General features: G+C 53.8%; 8 protein-coding genes across 8 annotated transcripts; 2 read left to right on the top strand and 6 right to left on the bottom strand.

Moving 5' to 3' along the window:
* Positions 1-1,097: 1,097 nt before the first annotated feature.
* A1O7_06517 (uncharacterized protein) lies at positions 1,098-3,136 on the bottom strand (the record flags this gene model as incomplete). Its single annotated transcript, XM_007760519.1, has 4 exons — positions 1,098-1,695; positions 1,740-2,069; positions 2,122-3,065; positions 3,089-3,136. The coding sequence occupies 4 exons, from the start codon at positions 3,134-3,136 to the stop codon at positions 1,098-1,100; spliced, it is 1,920 nt and encodes a 639-aa protein (XP_007758709.1).
* A 954-nt stretch (positions 3,137-4,090) lies between these two features.
* A1O7_06516 (uncharacterized protein) lies at positions 4,091-5,568 on the bottom strand (the record flags this gene model as incomplete). Its single annotated transcript, XM_007760518.1, has 4 exons — positions 4,091-4,432; positions 4,485-4,698; positions 4,749-4,915; positions 4,966-5,568. 4 exons carry the CDS (start codon positions 5,566-5,568, stop codon positions 4,091-4,093), a joined length of 1,326 nt encoding a protein of 441 aa, XP_007758708.1.
* Positions 5,569-6,182: 614 nt separating this feature from the next.
* Positions 6,183-7,548, bottom strand: A1O7_06515 (uncharacterized protein; the record flags this gene model as incomplete). Its single annotated transcript, XM_007760517.1, has 2 exons — positions 6,183-7,150; positions 7,230-7,548. 2 exons carry the CDS (start codon positions 7,546-7,548, stop codon positions 6,183-6,185), a joined length of 1,287 nt encoding a protein of 428 aa, XP_007758707.1.
* Positions 7,549-7,715: 167 nt separating this feature from the next.
* On the bottom strand, positions 7,716-9,462 carry A1O7_06514 (uncharacterized protein; the record flags this gene model as incomplete). The annotated part of the gene is made up of 3 exons (XM_007760516.1): positions 7,716-8,176; positions 8,222-8,739; positions 8,831-9,462. The coding sequence occupies 3 exons, from the start codon at positions 9,460-9,462 to the stop codon at positions 7,716-7,718; spliced, it is 1,611 nt and encodes a 536-aa protein (XP_007758706.1).
* A 1,056-nt stretch (positions 9,463-10,518) lies between these two features.
* A1O7_06513 (uncharacterized protein) lies at positions 10,519-11,614 on the top strand (the record flags this gene model as incomplete). Its single annotated transcript, XM_007760515.1, has 2 exons — positions 10,519-10,624; positions 10,722-11,614. 2 exons carry the CDS (start codon positions 10,519-10,521, stop codon positions 11,612-11,614), a joined length of 999 nt encoding a protein of 332 aa, XP_007758705.1.
* Positions 11,615-14,274: 2,660 nt separating this feature from the next.
* Positions 14,275-15,054, top strand: A1O7_06512 (uncharacterized protein; the record flags this gene model as incomplete). The annotated part of the gene is made up of 2 exons (XM_007760514.1): positions 14,275-14,498; positions 14,790-15,054. 2 exons carry the CDS (start codon positions 14,275-14,277, stop codon positions 15,052-15,054), a joined length of 489 nt encoding a protein of 162 aa, XP_007758704.1.
* Positions 15,055-16,755: 1,701 nt separating this feature from the next.
* A1O7_06511 (uncharacterized protein) lies at positions 16,756-17,701 on the bottom strand (the record flags this gene model as incomplete). Its single annotated transcript, XM_007760513.1, has 3 exons — positions 16,756-17,111; positions 17,444-17,516; positions 17,666-17,701. The coding sequence occupies 3 exons, from the start codon at positions 17,699-17,701 to the stop codon at positions 16,756-16,758; spliced, it is 465 nt and encodes a 154-aa protein (XP_007758703.1).
* Positions 17,702-18,754: 1,053 nt separating this feature from the next.
* Positions 18,755-20,286, bottom strand: A1O7_06510 (uncharacterized protein; the record flags this gene model as incomplete). Its single annotated transcript, XM_007760512.1, has 2 exons — positions 18,755-20,068; positions 20,155-20,286. The coding sequence occupies 2 exons, from the start codon at positions 20,284-20,286 to the stop codon at positions 18,755-18,757; spliced, it is 1,446 nt and encodes a 481-aa protein (XP_007758702.1).
* Between the last annotated feature and the right edge of the window lie 28 nt (positions 20,287-20,314).

The following is a 20,314-nucleotide window of genomic DNA, read 5'->3' as shown; positions in this document are numbered from 1 at the left end:
TCGTCAGCTTGGCGTTTCTAAATTACCACAATACTCGTGATCGTGCTGGTTGTCGAGCCAGAGCAACAGCGAGTGCGCATCACGTGTTTCATCACGTGCTTGGTCCCGTGACTTAAAGCTGCTGGAAGGAAAATAGCCAGGCTGTCAGTTTCATGTTCATCCACACAAATAATTTGGAGGAGAATGACAACTACAATTGCCCGCTGTTGGTAATTCTATATGTGCCATACTGTGGTCCACTCCATTGGTCGGCAAAACATGGGGTAATGCACTGGTGCGCACGGTCCAGCTAAGCTCAGGAAGGAAAGGTATGCAACGCTGTGAATGGAGCAGGTGTGCACAGGCCGTTACCCAGGGGAAGATGAAACGGAATGTGCCGCAGTGGTCTGATTGTCGCCTGGCTCCTCACCATTCTCACGATCCTTCCGATGCCTGACGATCATGGGCCAGTTGATCTGTTGAATCGCTGTTTTTAGCAAAACGCCGGTACGAATGGCCTGTGCACTCTCGTCTTGTGCGGCTCGACTCTGAGCTTTAATGGGGAAATTGGGAACTATTTGTGGAAGCTTCTCCGCAGCGGCGACAATGATGTTTGCCAGCACACAAACAGGCGCCTCTACACAGTATGTCTCCCACAAAGGTAAGCACGATGATTCGGGGGGAGACCCGACCCACCAATTCTCTTTTCCCGCGAGATCCATGAAGGCTGGTGCGAGGAACCCTCTTCCTCTTGACTCTTTTCGACAACTTCCCTACAAGGCCATGTTCGGTACACCGAAACAAAGTGGCGATCAGCCACTGAACAGGTACACAGCAGGAATACATTTCCAGACGCCAGAGGCTGAAGCAATTGCTTGGGTGCCATCGGTCTCATGGCTGGGGCGCATTGGCGGAGGGAGTGGCAAAGGCCGGGATTGATAGGGAGCGCGAGCCTCTGGCCAGGAAAAGTCTTCCGCCCGCAGGGATCAGCCACTTGGACCAGGTGAATCTGTCCCCCTAGCATCTATTCAGACCCGCCCCAGTAATTTCGCCTGAGCCACCCCGGATTCTTTTTCCTAGCATAGTTTGCCCGAGAGTCGTATATTGTAGCCGTCCGCTCAATTTTCGCTTGCGTCCTCTGCTGAGAGCCCTTCCCACTTTGTCAATAACTCGCCCATGGTCACCTCTTCGTCCTCCAAACCGTCTTTCTTCACGAGCGCGAGATTCGGGTATACGCTCTTGATCCGCCGGTGTGCGTTGACCGGCCAAACGGTCTTGTCGAACTCGTCGAGCATTTCCATCAGCTTTTGGGGGAGCTGAACGCCTATCAACTGCGCTGTTGGACGCAGCATCCGGATGATCCCGGCATAAACGAGCCAGCGCCGTGCACCCATCATAAGATACAGTGTCAACTCGATTAGGGCTTCTTCGTTCTCTCCAGATTGCGACGATGGGCTGCGCAGAGCTTTCAGAAGAATGAAATACGCCACGGCCGCAGTCTGACAACTGCCTGCCATGACACGAACAAGCCCGTACGTCCGCCGATAATGCCGAAACATGGGCAACATTTCACGGATCATGAGCAAGGAATTGCCGCGAACAGTCAACCCAGCGGCCACTGCCGAAGTTGACGAGAATGGAGGGGGTGTCGGCTCCCGTGATGGCTCCCTGTCCGACACCTCACTCAAGGTAAGGGCACACCAGTAGTATACCGCGCTGACTCGGTCAGCATCACATACTGCCCGTCGGATATAACTCACTGCAGCTCGAACAAAGGCCCGGGGGCTTCCGGATACAGTCGCAACTTCGTTGGTAAGTCGTCGTGCCAGGTGTGTAGCCGATGCAGCAACTGCACTGGCGCATTTCTATCTTCATTCTTGGTAAACGGCACACTCAATGCTACCTCGTATGCTATCTCGGCAAAGTCACAGTGCGCGTTGAAGAGAGAATTGCCGTAGAGCGGCTCTACCCTTTCTAGACGAGGATATGGTCTCCACTGCACGGACGGGTTGAGGTCTTCTCCAGCATACGGCCGCGCGACCGTCGGCGGTTGCAGCGTGGGCCTTTTGAGGAGGAACATTGCAAACATCCTGTCCTGTCAGTAGGGGGAATCAACTATCCAGCAAATCGCGAAATACTCACGTGCTGCAGACGAAGACCGACCAAGTAGCATTCACCATGGCCGCGCGCAACTTATCCACGTCTTCTGCCGGACAGCCCCTTGGGATCTTGGTCTGACGAGCGAGACCAAGGTCCTGATACATCTGAACCATGATCGAAAGCGTCGACCAGCCGAGCTGATCTTTGCCATGCATATTGCAATAGAACAGGAGTAAGTAGAGACCTTGGAGGTTGATCAGTGAGGCACGCCCCTCCTCGCGATCCCAGAGACGCTTTGCTTCATCATAAAAGTGCTCTCCCCAGGTCTCTGGATCATTCGGGTCGGAGAAGGCGCCAGCTAAGTCGGAATAGCCGCAAGCGAGGGCAAGCATGGCGTTGACCAGAAAAGGTGAGCAGAGTAGACTACTGGTATCGCCTTTCTCCATGGCTTCGATGAGTGTCGGTTCGTGAAGAGGGTGCATAAAGGCGTTCCACCAAGTGAAATAGAGGGAGGTCAGATGTGAGACCAGATAGTCATCGTCTGTGACTGTTGTCCACGGTTTTGCCGTCAATCGAAACAAAGGCTCGTCCGACATCTCCTCAACGCTCATCGTCTTCCTCCGGGCTCGTGCCAGCATTGTCTGCTCTTGCAGATTTGCCGCCTCGGATCGCAACTGGAGGAGTCCATCGATTGTGGCGTCTGTTCCCGGGCTGTATCCGCGAAGCTTCCTCACTTCCGCATCAATCGAGGCATTTATGGCGGCCAGTGGAGCGTCATCGCGAATGAGACGGAAGAGGTGCTGAGCATCGCTTTCTTCACTCCAGCGGATGGACCTGAGCAGTCCGCCCAACAGGTCACGATGGTGCTCGGCATCCTCCGCCTTCCGTTTGATGGCCTCCTTGCGTCTCCTGTCAAGATCTTCCCGGAATACACACCCCGTATTCGCGGCGATACACGCGTTGCACGGCGGTGGGGCGCCACTGCACTGGGACAAGGTCAGTCAGGAACCATTGGGCCACGGTGCTTGAATTTGCCTTTCTCCTTTTGGCCTTGCATTGCATGCACGCTGCGCTCGCGTTGTTCCTGGGATTCCGGGTGATGCTCCTGCCTCGGCTTGGGAGACTTGGCCCGCTGGACGAGCTGCTGGCCTCTTCGGCGGCCACCTTCGCCGGTGCTAAAGGCCTAAGTGGTCGCTGGGACATGATGCGGACCCTATGTTCCGATTGTGTAGGGTGCCGGAAGTTTGTTCCTGAGCACGCTGGCGATGCCAGCACCCACCCGTGGCTTTCCAAGATAAGCGTCCAAGACTCGCAGTGAGGCGGCTAATTGAGCGGGAATTTTTACCGCCCATGAAAATCTAGAAAGCGCCAACGCCTCATCGTCGGCCTCGGACTCCTTTGTCATTGGTGAGTGAAGCTGTGGATAAGTGCTAAGGGGTCAATAACATTGCTTCTCTAACCATTTATGGCTAGTGGCTCTACGCTGGGCACCTGGTTCGATCAATGCATAGTCATGATTGGGAGGAACCAATTTCCGGTCTCCCCTGCGGAGACCTCGGGTCTTTTCTCACAGCGTGTTATTAAGCGTGGGGGAGCACACGACCTAAAAGTCATTGGCGTCCCATACTTCTATAACCCCCTAACACAACAGTCTCGAAAACGAGCAGCTTTAATCTGTACTGACCTAGGGCTTTGAATGCCATACTAATTTCAATGCGATACATAGATCTGGAAATAAGATGTTATGGACTCGAGCTGTATCCACTGTTCAGCACAACAACAAAGCTCGCAAGATACCAATGTGCCGAAGAAATGCAAGCGATGGCGGCAGCGACACCGACACCGACACCCGCTACGATATGTACAACGCGATCCACCATTGGTGCTTTTGAATCGTAGGCGCAAATAATCCCATTCAGCAACGCATAGCTTGCCTAAAGGTATATTGGGAGGAGGATGGGCGCCGGCATAATGCAGCCTTTCATTACTTTTGGTGCAAGCTGAAGACTTCTTACTCCTCCTCGTTCTCTTCCTCGGCTGCAGTCCTCAGGTCATAAGCAAGGTCATAGCATTCCGCCAGCAGATCATTGACACTCCCTTGGCCTTCAGGTATATCATTTCCAATCTGGAACTTGCCGTCCACCCGCATGTTGTCAATGGAATTGAGTTTCATGCTATAGGGGTATAGTTCTCGTGGGTTCGACACTCCTCCCGCCTTCTTCACTTCAATCAGGCACTTTCGTAGGGTAAGAAGTTGGTTGTATATCGGCAGCAGAGCTTCGGACACCGGCTCGGATGCTATCAATAACTGGTAAATGTAGGCATATCCTCGCCGAATGAGGTAAAGGAGTGTCTGTTCGGGATATCTTAACGGAAGTAACAGATTTCGATCGGAGCATACATACCCTCTGTGCGTGAAGATCGGCCGGGTGACCCTCGGCATCGAAAAAGTTCCCATCTCTCCTGGAGTCGTCAATACGATCTAGCTTTCTCTGCCACATGAACAAGTCGGTCTCTCGAAGGGACCATGCTTGAGTCATGGTCAGCCGGTCGAGCTGATTGCGGATCTCAATGAGTTGCTCGTAGATGTCTTTGAATCGCTCGTCGATTTTTCCTTTCCTGGTTCGAGGAGTTAGAGGGAATTGTCGGACGAGAAAAGAAAGACCAACTTTTGTTCAACGATATCAGTGAACTTGAGACATCTCTCAAGAAGTGGGACAACCAGGTTTTGCCCGCCTTTAACCTCGCCCTGCTCGTCTGGCAGTCCGCCATCCTTCATGGTCGCCTTTATCTGAAGCAGTTGCTCACGCAACTCATCGAGATCTTTCTGACTGTACTGTGAATCTGTCAGTATAGGTGGTAGCCTCGCTTGATCTTTCCAAATACCTTGCTTCTAGTGTTTAATGCTGCAATGGCACGTAGGATTGACACCAGCTTCTCCCATGTCGGTGTCATTTCTGGCGACAAGGTAGCAAGGAAATTGTGCAGCTCTTGCAGCATCCCTTGGCACACCTGCAACCGATACTGGATGCGGGTCAACAGGTGATGGGAGTATTTGTCTTTGCTGCTGTCCAGCGTAGCCTGCATCTTGTTAAGCGTGTGTTCCAAGCTGATCAAGTCTCTTTTGCTGTAAAACGCAGCCTCCAGGAGGTGGCGGCACAGGCGAGTGATGGTGCCAGTCATTGCGTAAAGCGCAGGCGCTTCGTTGTTTCGACCCACAGCCATGAAGAAGAGAGATATCAGTTGTAGAGAGTCGTCTAGGACTGTGTCGACCCGGTTCTGCAGCAGATGCTCGGGACCTCGGACTTCATTGAGGATTGACACTTGCTCAATCACCTCCTCGTAAAGAGGGAGGACGTCCGAGGACTTGACATAGGTGCTTTTATCTTGCTTCAGAAGCAGTAGTTTGTCTCTGATGAGGAGCAGCTTCTCCAGGATCGGCTTCTCTTGAGGCCCGACGGGCGCAGTCGTGATGGGAGAATCAGACATGACTGGTCGTGGTCATCAGAGGACGATCCGCGATGTGTCCACAAGGAAACTGTCGCAAAGAGGATTGTGAAGCGCCTGCGTGAAGGAGGGATTCGGAAACTGTGTATCGTGTCTCGGTGATCGTTCTAGAGGTTTTGGGCAAGTGGAAGTATGGGATATCCGGGCAGCAGGCGGAGCGCTCGGTTTGTCAGGAAAACCGTAAACTGCTTTTGCTTCAAGCTATGCGGGTTGGATGCAAGCACAGGCGAAGCGGATAGAAGTGGATTAAGTGGTCGCCGGGGGTGGACTTGGTTGGCGGGATGGAATCGATTTGATAGAACAGCACGGGGCCTGCGAGAATGCTTAAAAAGCCTGCCCCGCCTCGGTCTTCGTCACAGGTGTGGCCAGCGTGACAGCCACAATGTTCTGGCCCGTTTGGGCCTGCACGGGCCTGGTGGGCTCACTTAGTCGCATAAGGAAACGTTTCCGGGCTTGCCCCTCGCCTTGGCATTCCGTCACCCCGCCACGTGCCTGCGCTCCTCTTTTGGGCCTCGCTTTTCGCTTCTGCCACCGCCAGTCACTGCCACCATCATCGGATTTGTAAATAAAACAGGTCGATGGGCTTCTATTCCCAACTACAACCATCCTGTCAGTCGCTGCAACCCTGCTTTCCAGGACGTGCCTTCCTTGCAGGCTCGCCACGCACTGTACATTAAGAGCACCATGCTTTGTCCCTCACTGGTCTGACTAACCGGGCTCTTGCTTGGGACATGCCCAACATCTGCCACGGGGCTAACTCTGCCACCGGAGTGGACATGTCTCGCAACAGCTCGGCGATTTCTTTCTGCCCATTCCATTGCGTTTGAACCACCATAGGTTTCTGGGAGAAGAACAGCCAACCGATACATGGCAGAAGCCATAAGCGCAGTCCCTGCAGCATCACCATATGCCCAGGCAGCAGATCGATGTGATGACCCATCAAGGTAGTTCTTCAGCAGTCCAGATCCTTCGTCTTCTGCCTGTGCCATTGTACACTGCAACATGGAGGCGATCAAGTCGGCCAGTACCACTCTGCTGTTGGCTTTGAACTTGTCATACTCGGTCTGCCCGACTGGACTATTTGGAGGTGGCTTCCACTTCAAGATGGTTGCTAGTACACGTGTCATGCCCGCGACAGCCCAAGCGTTGCTGGTGAGCCACACGTCCGGGTCTGAACAGCATACTCCCAACTCCAAGTCCGGTGGGTCGGAGACGATATGGCGCCAAAGGCCACGGCAGGTCTCTCCGTTTTCCAATTCGATGCCCGTTCTCAAGACGTGGTCGTAAAGTTGGCATTGAAGCACCGCCATGTCCAGAAATCTCAGGTCTTGAGTTGCAACACCGTGATAAGCAAGAAATGGAGGGACCATGTAGATGAAATCGCCCCAGAGCTCAGGGACGTCTTCTCTGTGAGATATGGCTGAATGGGTGACATTGACGTGGAATTTCTTAGCCTTCGTCATGAGATACTCAGCCTGCCGTTCTGCAGCCTCGAGATATCTCGGATCATGATGAGACAGAAGTAATGCGGCGGTACCTAAGGAGGCAGGGTCGGCTGCCGAGCCTATGCTCTCGTGAGTCTGGATGATATGCCCGGAGCAGTGTATGTATCTGTCGCCTCGCCAGCGCAATGTACTGCTTACCTTCGCCGTCAACAAGAAGATCAGTACCATTAATCCATATGACAGACTTCGCATATGCAAGGCCCTCAACTTCCGAAGGGTCGCTGATTTGTGGGATCAGTCCACCTGGAAAGGGATCGGACCCAAAGACCGTCAATTCGTGATTATGAAACTCCAGGAGAGCTTCGACGAGCGTCCCAAACTCCCACGACCGTGACGTTATCGCGCGACCTGTGGCCAGGACCTCTTGCGGATTGAAGCCGGCGTCTGGAGCGGACAGGTTCAACCAAAGCACAGCGGAGAAAGCAGCCACGCAGAGCGGAGCAACATAGCCCTTCATCATATCAGCTCCGAGGTGAAAGATATACCACCTAAACACACTCGATTCAACAATTGCATAAGTTATTCTAGGAGTCTTAATCGGGGCGAAATTAGGCTAAATGTGACGAAATGGCCTACCCTCGCTTGACAATATGCAGTTTCCCCGGCTAGACAGTGCATCTGCATCTATTTATGCGACTGTTTGGCATCGAAAACCCTCTCTCCTTCAAACCAAGTCCCTAGGACCTGGGCTCCCTCGAAGTCACCTTTGCCCAAGTCACGGTCGACAAGGATGAAGTCGGCCTTTTTGCCGACGGCAATAGTTCCAGTAGTGCTTTCTCGCCCGACAGCTGTAGCTCCAGCTGCCGTGAGAATCCTGCAGATCACTTCAGCGGCCTTACTTTTTGCATCAGGTGCATCGGGTAGAGCAGAAGCAACGCTGTCAAGTATGAGGGCGCAAGATGGAAGGATCGCAGGATCTTGGAAAGCCCAGTCACTTCCAATGGTGAGATGAGCTCCATGTTGCAGCATCTTAGGGAAATTCCAGTCCATCAGTCCATTACTCATGCTGGTGACGGGATGGACGAAGAACATTGATGGCGACATCTCAGCGGTTACGTTCAGCTGCTTGAAGCGAGGGTAATCATCTGTCGATCAGCCTCATTCATGGCAGCATGACAAGAGAAACTCACCATCGTGAACTCCACTGCAGTGTGCAATCTCGTGCCTTGGCCCAGCTTTGTTACTCTTTCTGACAGCTTCGTACACATCCAGCGCCCGACGCGTACTGCCATGTCCAGTGCAATGGATCTTGCAGGTCATCCCTCTTGCGTCGAGCTTGGCGACGGCTTCCGCCAGATCGTCAATTTGGATCTTGCTCTCGTCGATCTCTCCAGAGTCAGTGAGGCCGGCCTGTGTATAATAAGGGTGCAGGGGGACGCCATCCAACATGAACTTTACAAAGCTTGTCTGCACATGTGCTGACTGAAAGGTGGCTGCGTCATCGAGCGTTTTGTGCAGCGTCTTGAAGCTTTCCTCTGCTAGATGTTCTGGCTTGTACACAATATGCGTTTGCACGTCCATCTTCAACTCCCCGGTCGCGTCAAGCTCGCGAAGTGCTGTCAGTATGGTCGTGTTGGAGGCTGCTTCCTGGAAACTTGTCACTCCCACCGAGTGGAGCCGGCCTATGCCCTCTAGGATGCTTCGTTTTCTGCAGTGGCCAGTCAGTACCTAGACCTTCGACGACCAGGGATAATTACACGTCTCGAAAAGGATCAATGTCCTGGAACCAGAGGGCTTACACGTGAGACATTTCGGGCTTTGGGAACGCCAACGCAGCCTTCGTCATTGCCAGCTCCGTCATTTCGCCTGTCAGGGATCCGTCTGGGCGTCGAAAGTACTGTTCGTGCGGCGCATCTGGCTCTGTCAAGCCATACCCTGACCGCCTTAGGGCGGCAGTGTTCATGAACATGGCGTGCCCCGCGCCTCCACGTATCAGCACCGGCGTGTCGGGGTAGTCTCTGTCCAGAGCTTCTCTGTCGAAATCGTCGATACGGTAGAGGGATCCCACGATCCAGTCGCCAAAGACATGCGCATGCTCGCAGGCGCATTCAGGTGACTTGAGCCTTGCACCAATATTCGACATGGTCGCGTCCTCGCCCGGCTGCAGGTATGATGAAGAGGCGAAACTTCCCAGAAGGATATGGACATGAGCGTCGTGGATCCCCGGCATGACAAATCGACTGTGCAGGTCAAAGGTAGGAAGCTGCTCGCGTCGAGCGATGTCCAGGATCTCGCTATTGCTCCCTACCGCTGAAAAAGTACCATCTTCGGAGACGATGAAAGCCTCAGCTCGGCTTGCATCCCTCTCGGCCGTGAAGACATTGCCTGAATGATACGCCACGGACCCTCGACGGCCCTGCCGTGTCGACATGGCTTTTGGAGTGTGCTGCAAGGTTCGTCACGAGAAGTGGTTTGGATGGCGTTTGGAAGTGGTTGCTAGCCTAGAGGCACAGCAGAGGAAGTAAGCAGTCTGGGAAAGCAATTGGACGAGAACCACGAATAATGTAGATGAATACTTTCTCGGCGTGCTTAATCCCGGGTGCTTCTCAGACACCGAGCGCGAGGGACCGTATCCCTGTTCGCAGCAATGGTAGATTTTGAGAAGAGGGGTTCCAGAACGAGCTCGACACAGGCTATATCGTGCTAAGTAAGATACTTGCTGGCCCCGTTGCAAGATGAGTCTGAGGGCAGACCTTGGCGCCAAATAAGCAGAGCACGACCAAGCAGTAGCTTTCATCAAGTGGGTCGTGCGTGCCGCAACACCATGAGCCGGTACTTCAAGTACGAGGCATTGAATAAACCCTCATATCTCTTGGCGGCAAGCAGTACGGAGTATGCCGCCTGATACCACGGCGTCCGGCCCGGAGGTGACTTCGAAGCCACCGGACCGTCGTGCAAGTAGCTGTTCAAGGAACAACGGTCAGGGAAAGACAAACGGAAAGGCTTCCGCACAGAGGAATGTACTCCCCGGCGTATGTCTGTTGCCCCGAGACACCAGTCCCTCCACACTCACATGTGGTAGCACGACGCGGGTTAGCAGTAACCGCTAGGAGTGTGGGAGGAAGGCCCATTGGTGAGGGGTACATAGTGGCTGGTTGGGGTGCAAGGCTGGCGGTACAGTGAGACAAGGCTCTACCATGCGGGTCATTGCGTCAGATGCTTCCAGAAACATGTGCGGGTGTGTGCCAAGTCTTGCATCAGTCGACGCAGTTCCCCCGGTAAACAAAGCTGGTCCTGCGTTGAATTGTTGCTGCGCATAAACAGTAATAGCGGCAATAACGAGAAATGATCAGTTAAGGTGCACTTCGCTTGTCCGGAGTGATCCTGAGCCGTCAGCATCCAACTCTTACCACTCAGCAGTCCAGCATTGCCGTTCTCTCGCTTCTACTGATCCCGGCTATTTTCACCACATTCTCCTCCGGACAGAATGGCGCAAAAGTGTGCCCATAAGGGGTGTGGGAAGGTGTTTACAGACCCTGATGAGGAGTGTGTATATCACCCTGGGCCTCCGGAATTTCACGAGGGGCAAAAAGGTTCGTCGACCGTCGTCGGGGCTTTAGTGCTTCAAAACCATGTTGCTTCTCGAGGTTAAGTAAAGCGATGACAACTAACATGACGCTACGTTGACAGGTTGGAAGTGCTGCAAACCCCGTGTCCTGACCTTCGACGAGTTCCTCAACATCCCTCCCTGCAACAAAGGCAAACACTCCACAGTCGATGACACCCCAGTAAGCGCTCCGAAACCCGAAGCAGTGGAAGCCTCGAATATCCTTGCCGCCGCACCGATACCATCACCCCTCCCCGTCACCCGACCACTGGCACCTAGTCTTGCAACCCCGCAACGACCCTCGCCTTCCGTAACACCCAAACCCGAACCCCCCGAAGACGAGTCAGACGACCCTGGTGCAGAGATTCCTCCGAGCACGACATGCAAGCGGAGAGGATGCGGAAAGTCAAGAGACGACAAAATCCCCAGAGACGAAGAGGAGTGTATATACCACCCGGGCGTGCCGCTTTTCCACGAGGGAAGCAAAGGATGGACATGCTGCAAGAGACGAGTCCTTGAATTCGACGAATTCATGAAGATCGAAGGCTGCAAAACCAAGAAGAGGCACTGCTATGTAGGCAAGCCTAGAAGGAAAGCAGACGGTGTGGCCACGGAACAATCAGAAGAACGGCTCGAGACCGTGCGGAACGATTTCTACCAGACCGCCTCGGGTGTCATTGCCAGCTTCTATCTCAAGAAGATCGACAAGGACAAGGCAAAAGTGGAGTTCGGCGATGATGGGCTTACGGTTGGTTTGGATCTACCAACTCAAGACGGCAAGCGATTTACGACAGTAATACCTCTGTTCGCCCAAATCGATCCGGAGAAGAGTCAATACAAGATCATGGGCACCAAGTTGGAACTGAACCTCGTGAAGAGCGACGGCTCCGTGAGTTGGTCCACTTTACGAAGTGATGAGAGAGGCACAGGAGTGAGGATCCAGCTGGGCAGAGCGGGAAGGATGGCTGTGTCCTGAGCGTGCTTGTATGAACTTGCGGACGAGGCCAAGATACCGACTGAATTAAAATAGAGGCTACCACTACTGAGTACTGTGCGAATGAGTGCAACGGCTGGACAAAAATTCAACTCGAACAAAACACATAGCGTGGCGCCGTGGCGGAACCACGAAAAGGGCTACGTAGAACTCTCCGCGACTCCAGGGAGGACAATGCATCCAGGGCAAAGGTTCTTCAAAATGTCGTCTTGAAATTCATTTCTCTCCAAGCCACAGGTCTCGGGCTTGAACCGCTTCAGTTTGAGGCTGCTTCTGCCCTTGCGTGCAGACCACCAGTTCCTAGCTCTCTTGAAGCGCGTTTGTCTGCTTGTGTTATGTGTAGCATCTCCTCCACAGCTCCACGCCACGGACTGGCATGCAACCATATGTGTTTGGGAAAAAGGACGGTGCAACTTCGTCTGCGAAGCCGGGAACGGAAGGAGATCCATCGATCATGAGAATAACCCTCAGCAAGCCACCGTAGTGGAGCTCCGGTGGATGTATAACATAAGGTAATGTTAACACCTCTACTGATGATGGAGAAGAAAAAAGAAGGACAAGGTCGGAGGGAGCGCAGAAAAGAAATTTTGTAGGCGAACGGGAGTGGAGACAGCGGGGCTTGGCAAGCCTTGGCGGGTCGACGGTGCTAACATTCAGCCTTGATTAGTTCAGTATCAATTTCTTCGACGCTCGTCGGACCCGGAGCTCTATCTACTGCACTTCTCCATTCGCCACATTTCCAACATGAAGAATGCGCTGTCAATGTTAGCCGCTGCTTACATACGCGGCGTAACGGGGAATCAACCGCTTAGAAGAGAAGATGTTCTAGAATGTGAATGAATCAGTCGCCGACCACCGGATCCAGGTATTCTCGATTACCACATCCAGCGATTCCTGTCCGGAGATCGTGTCCAGAAGGTGAATACGACTCGCGCTCGAGAAGCCTGCTTGCTCCGTGAAACGCAGACATGGTTGATCCAGCGTCAGCTTCTACGCTTGGATCCCGGGAATGTACAGAAATCCTTCAGCCACTAGCAGAAAGCACCCAAACCTGTCTCCTTCCTTGAACTGCATTGCATGTACGCATGAGGTGCACCGGCAGCTTGTTTGAGTAAAAACTTGGCGCGTTCAGGGGAGACTTCATCTTGACCGTCCAGCGGTAGCATGTCTTGACGGAGAGGGCTTAGGTACTACGACGCATGTTCACCCCAGTCTTGAGCTCTACTGGACCTGAGCCATGGAGATCTCTGGCAGTCCGTCGTTGAGCCACAGGTGATATCTGAGAAAACCACGGGCCGGATTAGATCCTGAGACTCTAGTGGAAGTCTTCTAGTGCGGCCGCTGATGCCCTGATCTGGCAAACATGCAGAAATCTCGTTCACTTCTGGGATGCCGGGTCGGCGGACTTCTTCGAGAGCACCAGTCAACGTGGGCCAGTTAACCTGCCCTTGACCAGTCAGATCAGGTGAGGAAGTGAGAAGATAATTATGCACCAGTATCACGGTCCCGATGTCCAGGACAGCAGGTGGCTGAGGGAGACGTGCACCAATGCTTGACAAGCTGTCCGGCCAACCATGGTAGCTCGGCTGCCTGAAAGAGGAAGCACAGCTGCGTTCTACCTGAGTGCCGCTATGGGAGATGTGAGTGTTCGGACAGTGGTATCAGCTCCAGGCCGTGGATTCAGCAAAGCGACTGGTCATTGCGTTCCTCGTGTGCAGGGTGGGTACATCAAGACATGGAGTGAACTGCACTTATGCACCTGAAACCCAAGATGGTGCTCGTCGAGTACATACCAAACGAGACACCCTTGCCTAGCCGCAGCCGACATACCCCACGAAAAGTATTTCGCTATCCTGTCAACTGATCAAGGAGGGGAATTTCGCTAACGATCTAGTCACTATCCAGGACGGAAGGGCTACAAGACTTTCGGGCTCGACCAGGGTTGACGTGTGGCAATGGCAATCCTAACATCGTGAGTCTGTGGTACCCTGAAGACAGAGATGCGGCTGAGGCTGTATCTGGGATCCTCAACTCATAATTCTCTATTGAGGCTCTATGCACTACGTCCTCTTATATACGCTTCCATTCTCGTTCCGGATTCCTGGGATTTTATACTGGTTCTGTCAGTGGTCAGCCTCCAATGGTTACCTTTGAGTCGCACTCCCCATTGACAGAAGGGACGTTCCTCATCTTGCGCCATCAATAAGCGCGTGATTCAGTGGTCCTTTCCCCCTTTCACAAATGCTCTACGTCTGGAGGGGGATCGGCTGGGGAAAGATCCACCCGAGGTTGCTCTGCTCTGCGGCACCGTTCAAGTCGAGTACCTTTCGTCTTGCACCGGAAAGGCGCTTCCATTGTGCGGCAAATTACCCCTACTCCTCACAAGGCTCAAGGCCCCTTTACGACAGTTCCAGCTCTCTCGGCGGCTGGTGATTCGCTCCTTTGCCTTGTGTACCAAGAATTCCGGCACGAATACGAACTAAAACAGGCTTGACAGCAGCTGTTTCTTACCTCACTTGTGGCAGCACATAATAACCGGCAAAATCATCCTCAGCGCTGGCAACATATTGAGCATATGAAAGTCGCTCCCGAAGATCGATTCAATCCTCCAACTCTACTCGAATCCTCCTCCAACATCGACCATGACTTCCTCATCTTCCAACCTGCCCACCCCAGGTCTCACTCCATCCCACTCTATCACCTCATCCCCTTTGCTCCCACCGCCGCCAGACATCCGCCATCTCGACAACGTCATCGCCCACTACAATGAGTCGCTGGATCAGATGTCATCCTATACTCACCTTCGCCTCGTGTACACCAAAGGCCAACATCCGACCAACCCGTCTCTCTACCGAGAAGACAAAGTGTGATCACGAATCCCACGCCTACTTCCACCACATCGTTCACAACTACGATTCCCTCGCCGACGTGACGCTCTCTCTGCAAGGGAACATCCACGACGTTACGGGTGGTACATCCGTGCACACGGGTTTCACACTGGGTGAACATGCAGGCACGACAAGGCGCCTGACAGATCCCTCGGACCCGACACCGAGCGAAAATGTTGAAGCGCTAAATGAACCCCAAGGCTATGTCCTGCCTCTCGGCAAGATCAGCACCTTCTGACTGGGGCGGCGTCAAATACCTACCATCCTAGGTCGAGCGACGCGGTAAAGATCTCCATTCCAGCAAAAATACCCTCGGGCAACTTCAACTACTCGTCGACGGCTCGACCAAGAAGACGGATTGCCCGATGGACGAACGCACCGGGCGAGATCCGATGGACGCCAGGGACGTTATTCGCCACCATACACCACAACATCCAGCGACGGCTGCGGGAAGTGTATGTACGCGCTTATGAATACCTCCACGGCTTGGAGCACGTCGACCCAGAAGAAGGCCGCCAAATGGGGCGTCTGTAGCTCTGCAATTTTGGCGCCCATAGCTCGGTCCAATAAGTTTCTCGGGGTTCTCATATCGGGAAGATCGAAAGACCCGTCGCGGAACGCCCCAACAAGCAAGGTAAAGTGGAGGTTTTGGGGATCTTCGTGCTTGGGGCGAAGACTTGAGACTTGACGGTTTTGACAACCTCGATTTTCGAGATCACAAGCAAATAAAGAAACACAGAAGTGGTCTTTGGTGTTCGTACCGCATCGGATGGCAAGGGAACCATCCTCAGACTTGCGCCCGAGGCCGCGGAGTGCAAGATTCAATGCTTCGACACGCAGATGTGTGTGTGCGTGGATGGGTGGATGTGCGGACTACGGGTTCGTTATCCTGTAAATGTCGTTTTCCACCCACAGAATATGAAGGACATATTCACGTTGCGGCTAGGTTCGACCGGTGCAAAGAGACCCTGATCCTGGGAAGACGAAAGTCAGGATGGATCTCTGCTAAAGTTTTCTCTGCTTGTCTACCTAGGTATGGAGCTAGACTGTGCTGTGTTATGCTGTGCCATGCCATGCCGTGCTGGTTGAGCTTACAATATAATAAGAAATAACGTACCTAGTATGACAAGTTTCAATGAACGATTGAAACGAGCGATTCGGGCAACCAGGCAAGCAAGTGTGAATCTTGATCTGAATCTGAATCTGAACTTTGATCTGAACCTTAAGTCTGAAGTTACATCTGAAAGCTGGTTCTGAATGTGTTCGCCTTCCCGGCCATCGGAGACCCTGAAGAAGACCAAGACCAAGACAATGAATGTGCTCATATAGTACTGGTACCGGTCCTAGTACTATCTGCCAATACCTGGCTGGCACGGTGGCATGGTGGTGGCGAGTTATCGCTGTAAGTAACCAAGACATCTCGCGCTCCACCAGTCCTAATGCGAGAGGAAATCGGAGCAAGGCACGAATCAAGGCATATGCTGTGCTGCGCTGTGTTGTGCTATGATATGCTGTGCTGTGAGGGGACAAGATACCTATCCAACGATTGTACTGTCCTGTCTTGTCTTGTCCGACTCTGCCACAGATCAATCTCCAAGCCATGTCGCGCTTTGTGCTACATACAGTATGCGTGTGAACGAGCATCAAACACCGTGATAGTACAGTGCAGTGGAGTGCACTGCAGCACAGAGTAATTTAATTTACATCCCATCCTATCCCAGTAGTCGCGACCCCTACTCTGGAGAAAAGAACGTACTAAGCGTCCGTCCGCGAATAGTAGAACCGTACTGTGCCGTGTCCGCGGTTGACCGCTCAAGATTCTGCCTGTCCGCGCTGCTCCATGTCCTCCGGATATACACGCTGTAGGTAAGTACTCTACCTTAGGCTGATCGACTCTGTTCTACTCTACTAAGGTTTGATATACTGTTTGAAAGTTATTCCAGGGTTAAGGTCATGCTTATTGTCATGCTAAGACACAGCTTCATTCTGTAGCTTTTATGCCCTGGTATGTGCTGCGTCTGTGTCGGGTATGCTGTTTTCCAATTCCTATGCCTATGCTATGCCATGCCATGCCATGCCAATGCCTGGTCCTGATGACCGGATCTGCTCATCCTGCCTATTGCTGTTGTCCGTATCCAACCCTGTGCATGTCCATGAGGTGATGCGGTCACCGAGGTGGAAAGGAAATCATCCACATGATGACTGCCCGGCTAAGCTTCCGGCCTGACTAGTGCCTCAATCTTGCGCACCATCATCCTCATCCTCACTCTCGCACTTGACCTTCTTACATCCCTTGCTGTGCGTGGCATCTGCAGCCGTCGGAGCAGCCTTCTTAGCGACCTTAGGCGTGCTGGTCTTCTTCGCTTTCGCTTTCTTGGATACTGGGGCGCCATTGTCGTCGTTTTCGTCGTCTTCGGCTTCGGCTTCCATGGCTCCTTTCGCGGCACGCTTACGTGGGGTTGCTTTCTTAGCGGACGCGGGAGTGGCAGGACTGGCTGGGGTGGGGGATGCGATGCCGCCTCCAGTAGCCAACAGTCCAGCTTTCTTCTTGATGGCCGCAATGCGGTGGTTTAGGGCTTTGGTCGTGCATTCTGATGATGGGGCGTTAGCTGATAATTCTGGAGCAAAGATTGAGAACATCGAGGATCGGGCTCAAACGTGGTAAGGAGGCAGGGAAGAAGCGTGGCGGTCGACTGGGCATTCATATCCACATCCACTCCACAATGGGAGCAGACGGGCATTTGAAGTCATGGCGGGGCGTGCCAGGTCCGACGACATGAATATAAGGCCAAGGCAAGACGCAGATCCGCTCAGGTAGAGCCACATCCCTTCTCGATATTTCATGTCTCTGAACTCACGGCTGACGACAGTATTATGATGCACTCCCAGTGGAGGCAGAGTGGAATCTCCAAGGCGAACTTACCAGGACCCATGAGCGCAGCAACCGCCTTCCAGTCGATCTTGACGTCCGTGGTGGCGAGCACAGCGGTAAACAGCTATGCCGAGAAATGAAATTAGTCTCTATTTTCAAAGCGCTTTGAAGTTGAGGCCGAGCCTCCTTCGTGATGTAAAGCAACGGTTCGGGAAAGGGGTGGAAGTAGTTTCCCTCCCAGAGGCACAAGCTAAAAGGAAAGACTAGACTCACCCGCGCGTCGGCCTCGTCATTCCATACCATTGGCATATTGACGATTTGTTTTGTCGAGTTCGAGGTTCTGTGTTTCTTGCGACTAAAGTCTTCTTGTGGATCTGAAGTGACAGCGCTAGCGTAGGTCGAACTGCTTGAACTCAGTTAGTCTTGTTGCAAATGTATTGAGAAGACGGCAGCGAGGTATGCCCTAAAGTACATACCTGATAGAAGATCTTCGAGAGTGTTAGTAGCAGGGTGGGTAAATCGAGGAGAGAAAGTCCCGTCAGTCGGGTGAAATGTCGGGTGATGGTGGGAGTGAACGAAAGTCGGGGGATAAGGGTGGTGAGGCAGGGATTTACACACAGGGAGGGTTCGGTCAGTAGGCCGGTGAGAGAAATACCCAGTTACTGGCCCGGACAGATAGGGGGGGAAGGTGACGGGACAGTGAATATCCCGGTAAGGAAGAGTTACCAGAGGTAGAGGTCAGGAATAAGTGAGCGATACTCAAGTATGGATGGTGGTTGATTTTGAGACCGGGCGGTGGAAATAGCAACACAGCACGACACAGAGCCTCCATGTAGAAATGACTTCAGATCCATAGATCCCGTGTTACTTTTCACTTTACAACTCCCACGGGTTTCTCCTCTCGTGTTGTTGTCCTCGTTACTGCTTCGATCGTCACCCGGTCTCTCATTGTTGCTGGCCTTTGCTGTACAGTACCCCACCCAGCCACGCCGACTCTCCGGAATGATGCCCCGGACTTCTACAATGGTGATCGCTGCGTCGCTCCTGGCTAGCCAGACGCTAGCCAAAGCATTCCCGGGCCTGTATTCGGTTTCTGGCTTCTTGTCTCGCTCAAGTGACGTGCGGGTGTATTTCCCACGACCTCCTGACTTCTCCGCACGCTCCTAGGTTTCACCAGAATTGTGGCTGCCGCGAGAACTCGATCAGAGGGAATTGGAAATCATGAAGACCGCAAGGCGGAATCCGAACGAGCAAGTGTTCCGGCGCGTCGGATGTAGACCATTAACCTTGATGTTTTCCTGGCAGCGATGGTACAGCGTTGATCTCTGTGGAGTGTTCCAGCTATCCATCACGAGTGGTGCCTCATTCCAGACTCGCAAGGTCAAGGGGAACAGTACTCCCCCTTCCTGCCCGGTATCTCTTCTGGACGCCTGTGAACTGCCGTGGCGGAGGTAATTGGCTCTCATCCTGGAACTTCCATCTGTTGTCTTCGATGCGGATCGGACCTCCTGACCCGCTGGAGAGTCCAAAAGGGCCTCCGTTGGTTAGTGTGTATGAGCTCGCGTCCAGTCCAGGACGCGATGGGATCTGAGAAACGCGTCGAGACGCGGGCGGTGATATGGGAGACGAGGGCGACGGTGGGGCATCAGGAGGCTGATAGGATGGTTGTCTGCCAAATGCCGTTGCAGCAGCTCTCTGTGCTAATGATGGCCCTGCTCCGTTTGTCGTTGGTGGATGACTAGGAGGCGGAGGTAGGCCTGGAGGTGGAGGAGGTGGTGTTGATCGCGAGTGTGGTCCTGCTGGCGGTAGTGATGGCGGAGGAGGCGGCGGTGGTGCTAATGAGGATGCTGAACTTGCCGGCGGTGGTGGCGGAGGCGGAGCAGGAGGAGCCGGGCTAGATGATTGAGGAGGCGGGGGTGGTGGTGGTGCAAATGACGGGCTCGCTGCTGGGGGAGGGGGTGGAGGCGGCGCTGGCGGAGCCGGACTTATGGAGGGCGGCGGTGGAGGAGGCGGCGGTGCCGGAGGGACAGAACTGAATGACGAAGGCGGAGGGGGTGGTGCCGACGGCGGAGCAGCAGCAGCGCTTACTTTGCGCGAGGCTGGCGGAGGTGGTGGTGGTTTTCCAGCCGCGAGGCTGGCCACGGATGAGGGCTTGGACAGTGGCTTGGGAGGAGGCTTTTTCAGGTTGGCGAGTGGGCTTGGGACTGCTGGCGCGGAGTCGACTGATCCTGGAAGAGGAGGCCTGAAACCCGGTATGGGAGGAGCAGGCATTGATGGTAGGCGAGGCGGTGCTGCGACAGGAGGTCGGGGAGGACCCGGTGTTGATGTTTCCGAGTCTGAATGAGCACCATCCATGCCAGCTCCAGTCGAAACACCTCCTCGGGTCTTCCTCAACTTGGGAATGCCTCCAGCAAGTAATCCCGCCAATTGTGGTGGTCCGTCGAGGCTGGCGGTTGAGTCTCGTCCGGCGTCGCTGTGGCTTCGGGCTCGATTCGCTCCACCTGGAACAGGCGGCGCGAGGCCACTGGGTGCTTTTAGCCCTCCAGGCACCGGTGGTGCTCCTGCAACAGGCCCTCCTCCTCCGCCCGAACCTTTGCCCACCATAGGCGCGGAACGATCATTTGTGGTGGCTTTCTTGAGCCTTGCGCCTTTTGTAATGTCCGACAGTAGAGCGTCCTACACATGAAGTCAGCAACTTGGCTCGCGCATGTTCAGTCGATTCTTCTCCATTCCGCTATCAAGCTCAGGGCCTTGTGACGTACCCGACCTTTCGCAACTGCCTTTGGAGGAGCCGCAGGAAGAGCGTTCCCAGGTAAAGGTGGTGGTGGAGGAGGGCCACCCATACCCGGAGGAGGGGGAGGCGGCGGCGGCGGCGGCGGTGGAGGAGCAGGCATGATACGGGTGAATGTCGAGATTTTGTTG

Source organism: Cladophialophora yegresii (genome assembly GCF_000585515.1).
Source record: "Cladophialophora yegresii CBS 114405 chromosome Unknown aczIN-supercont1.4, whole genome shotgun sequence".
Lineage (NCBI taxonomy): Eukaryota > Fungi > Ascomycota > Eurotiomycetes > Chaetothyriales > Herpotrichiellaceae > Cladophialophora > Cladophialophora yegresii.
Note: the sequence above shows the minus strand (reverse complement) of the source record. Positions and strands in the feature narration are given on the sequence as shown.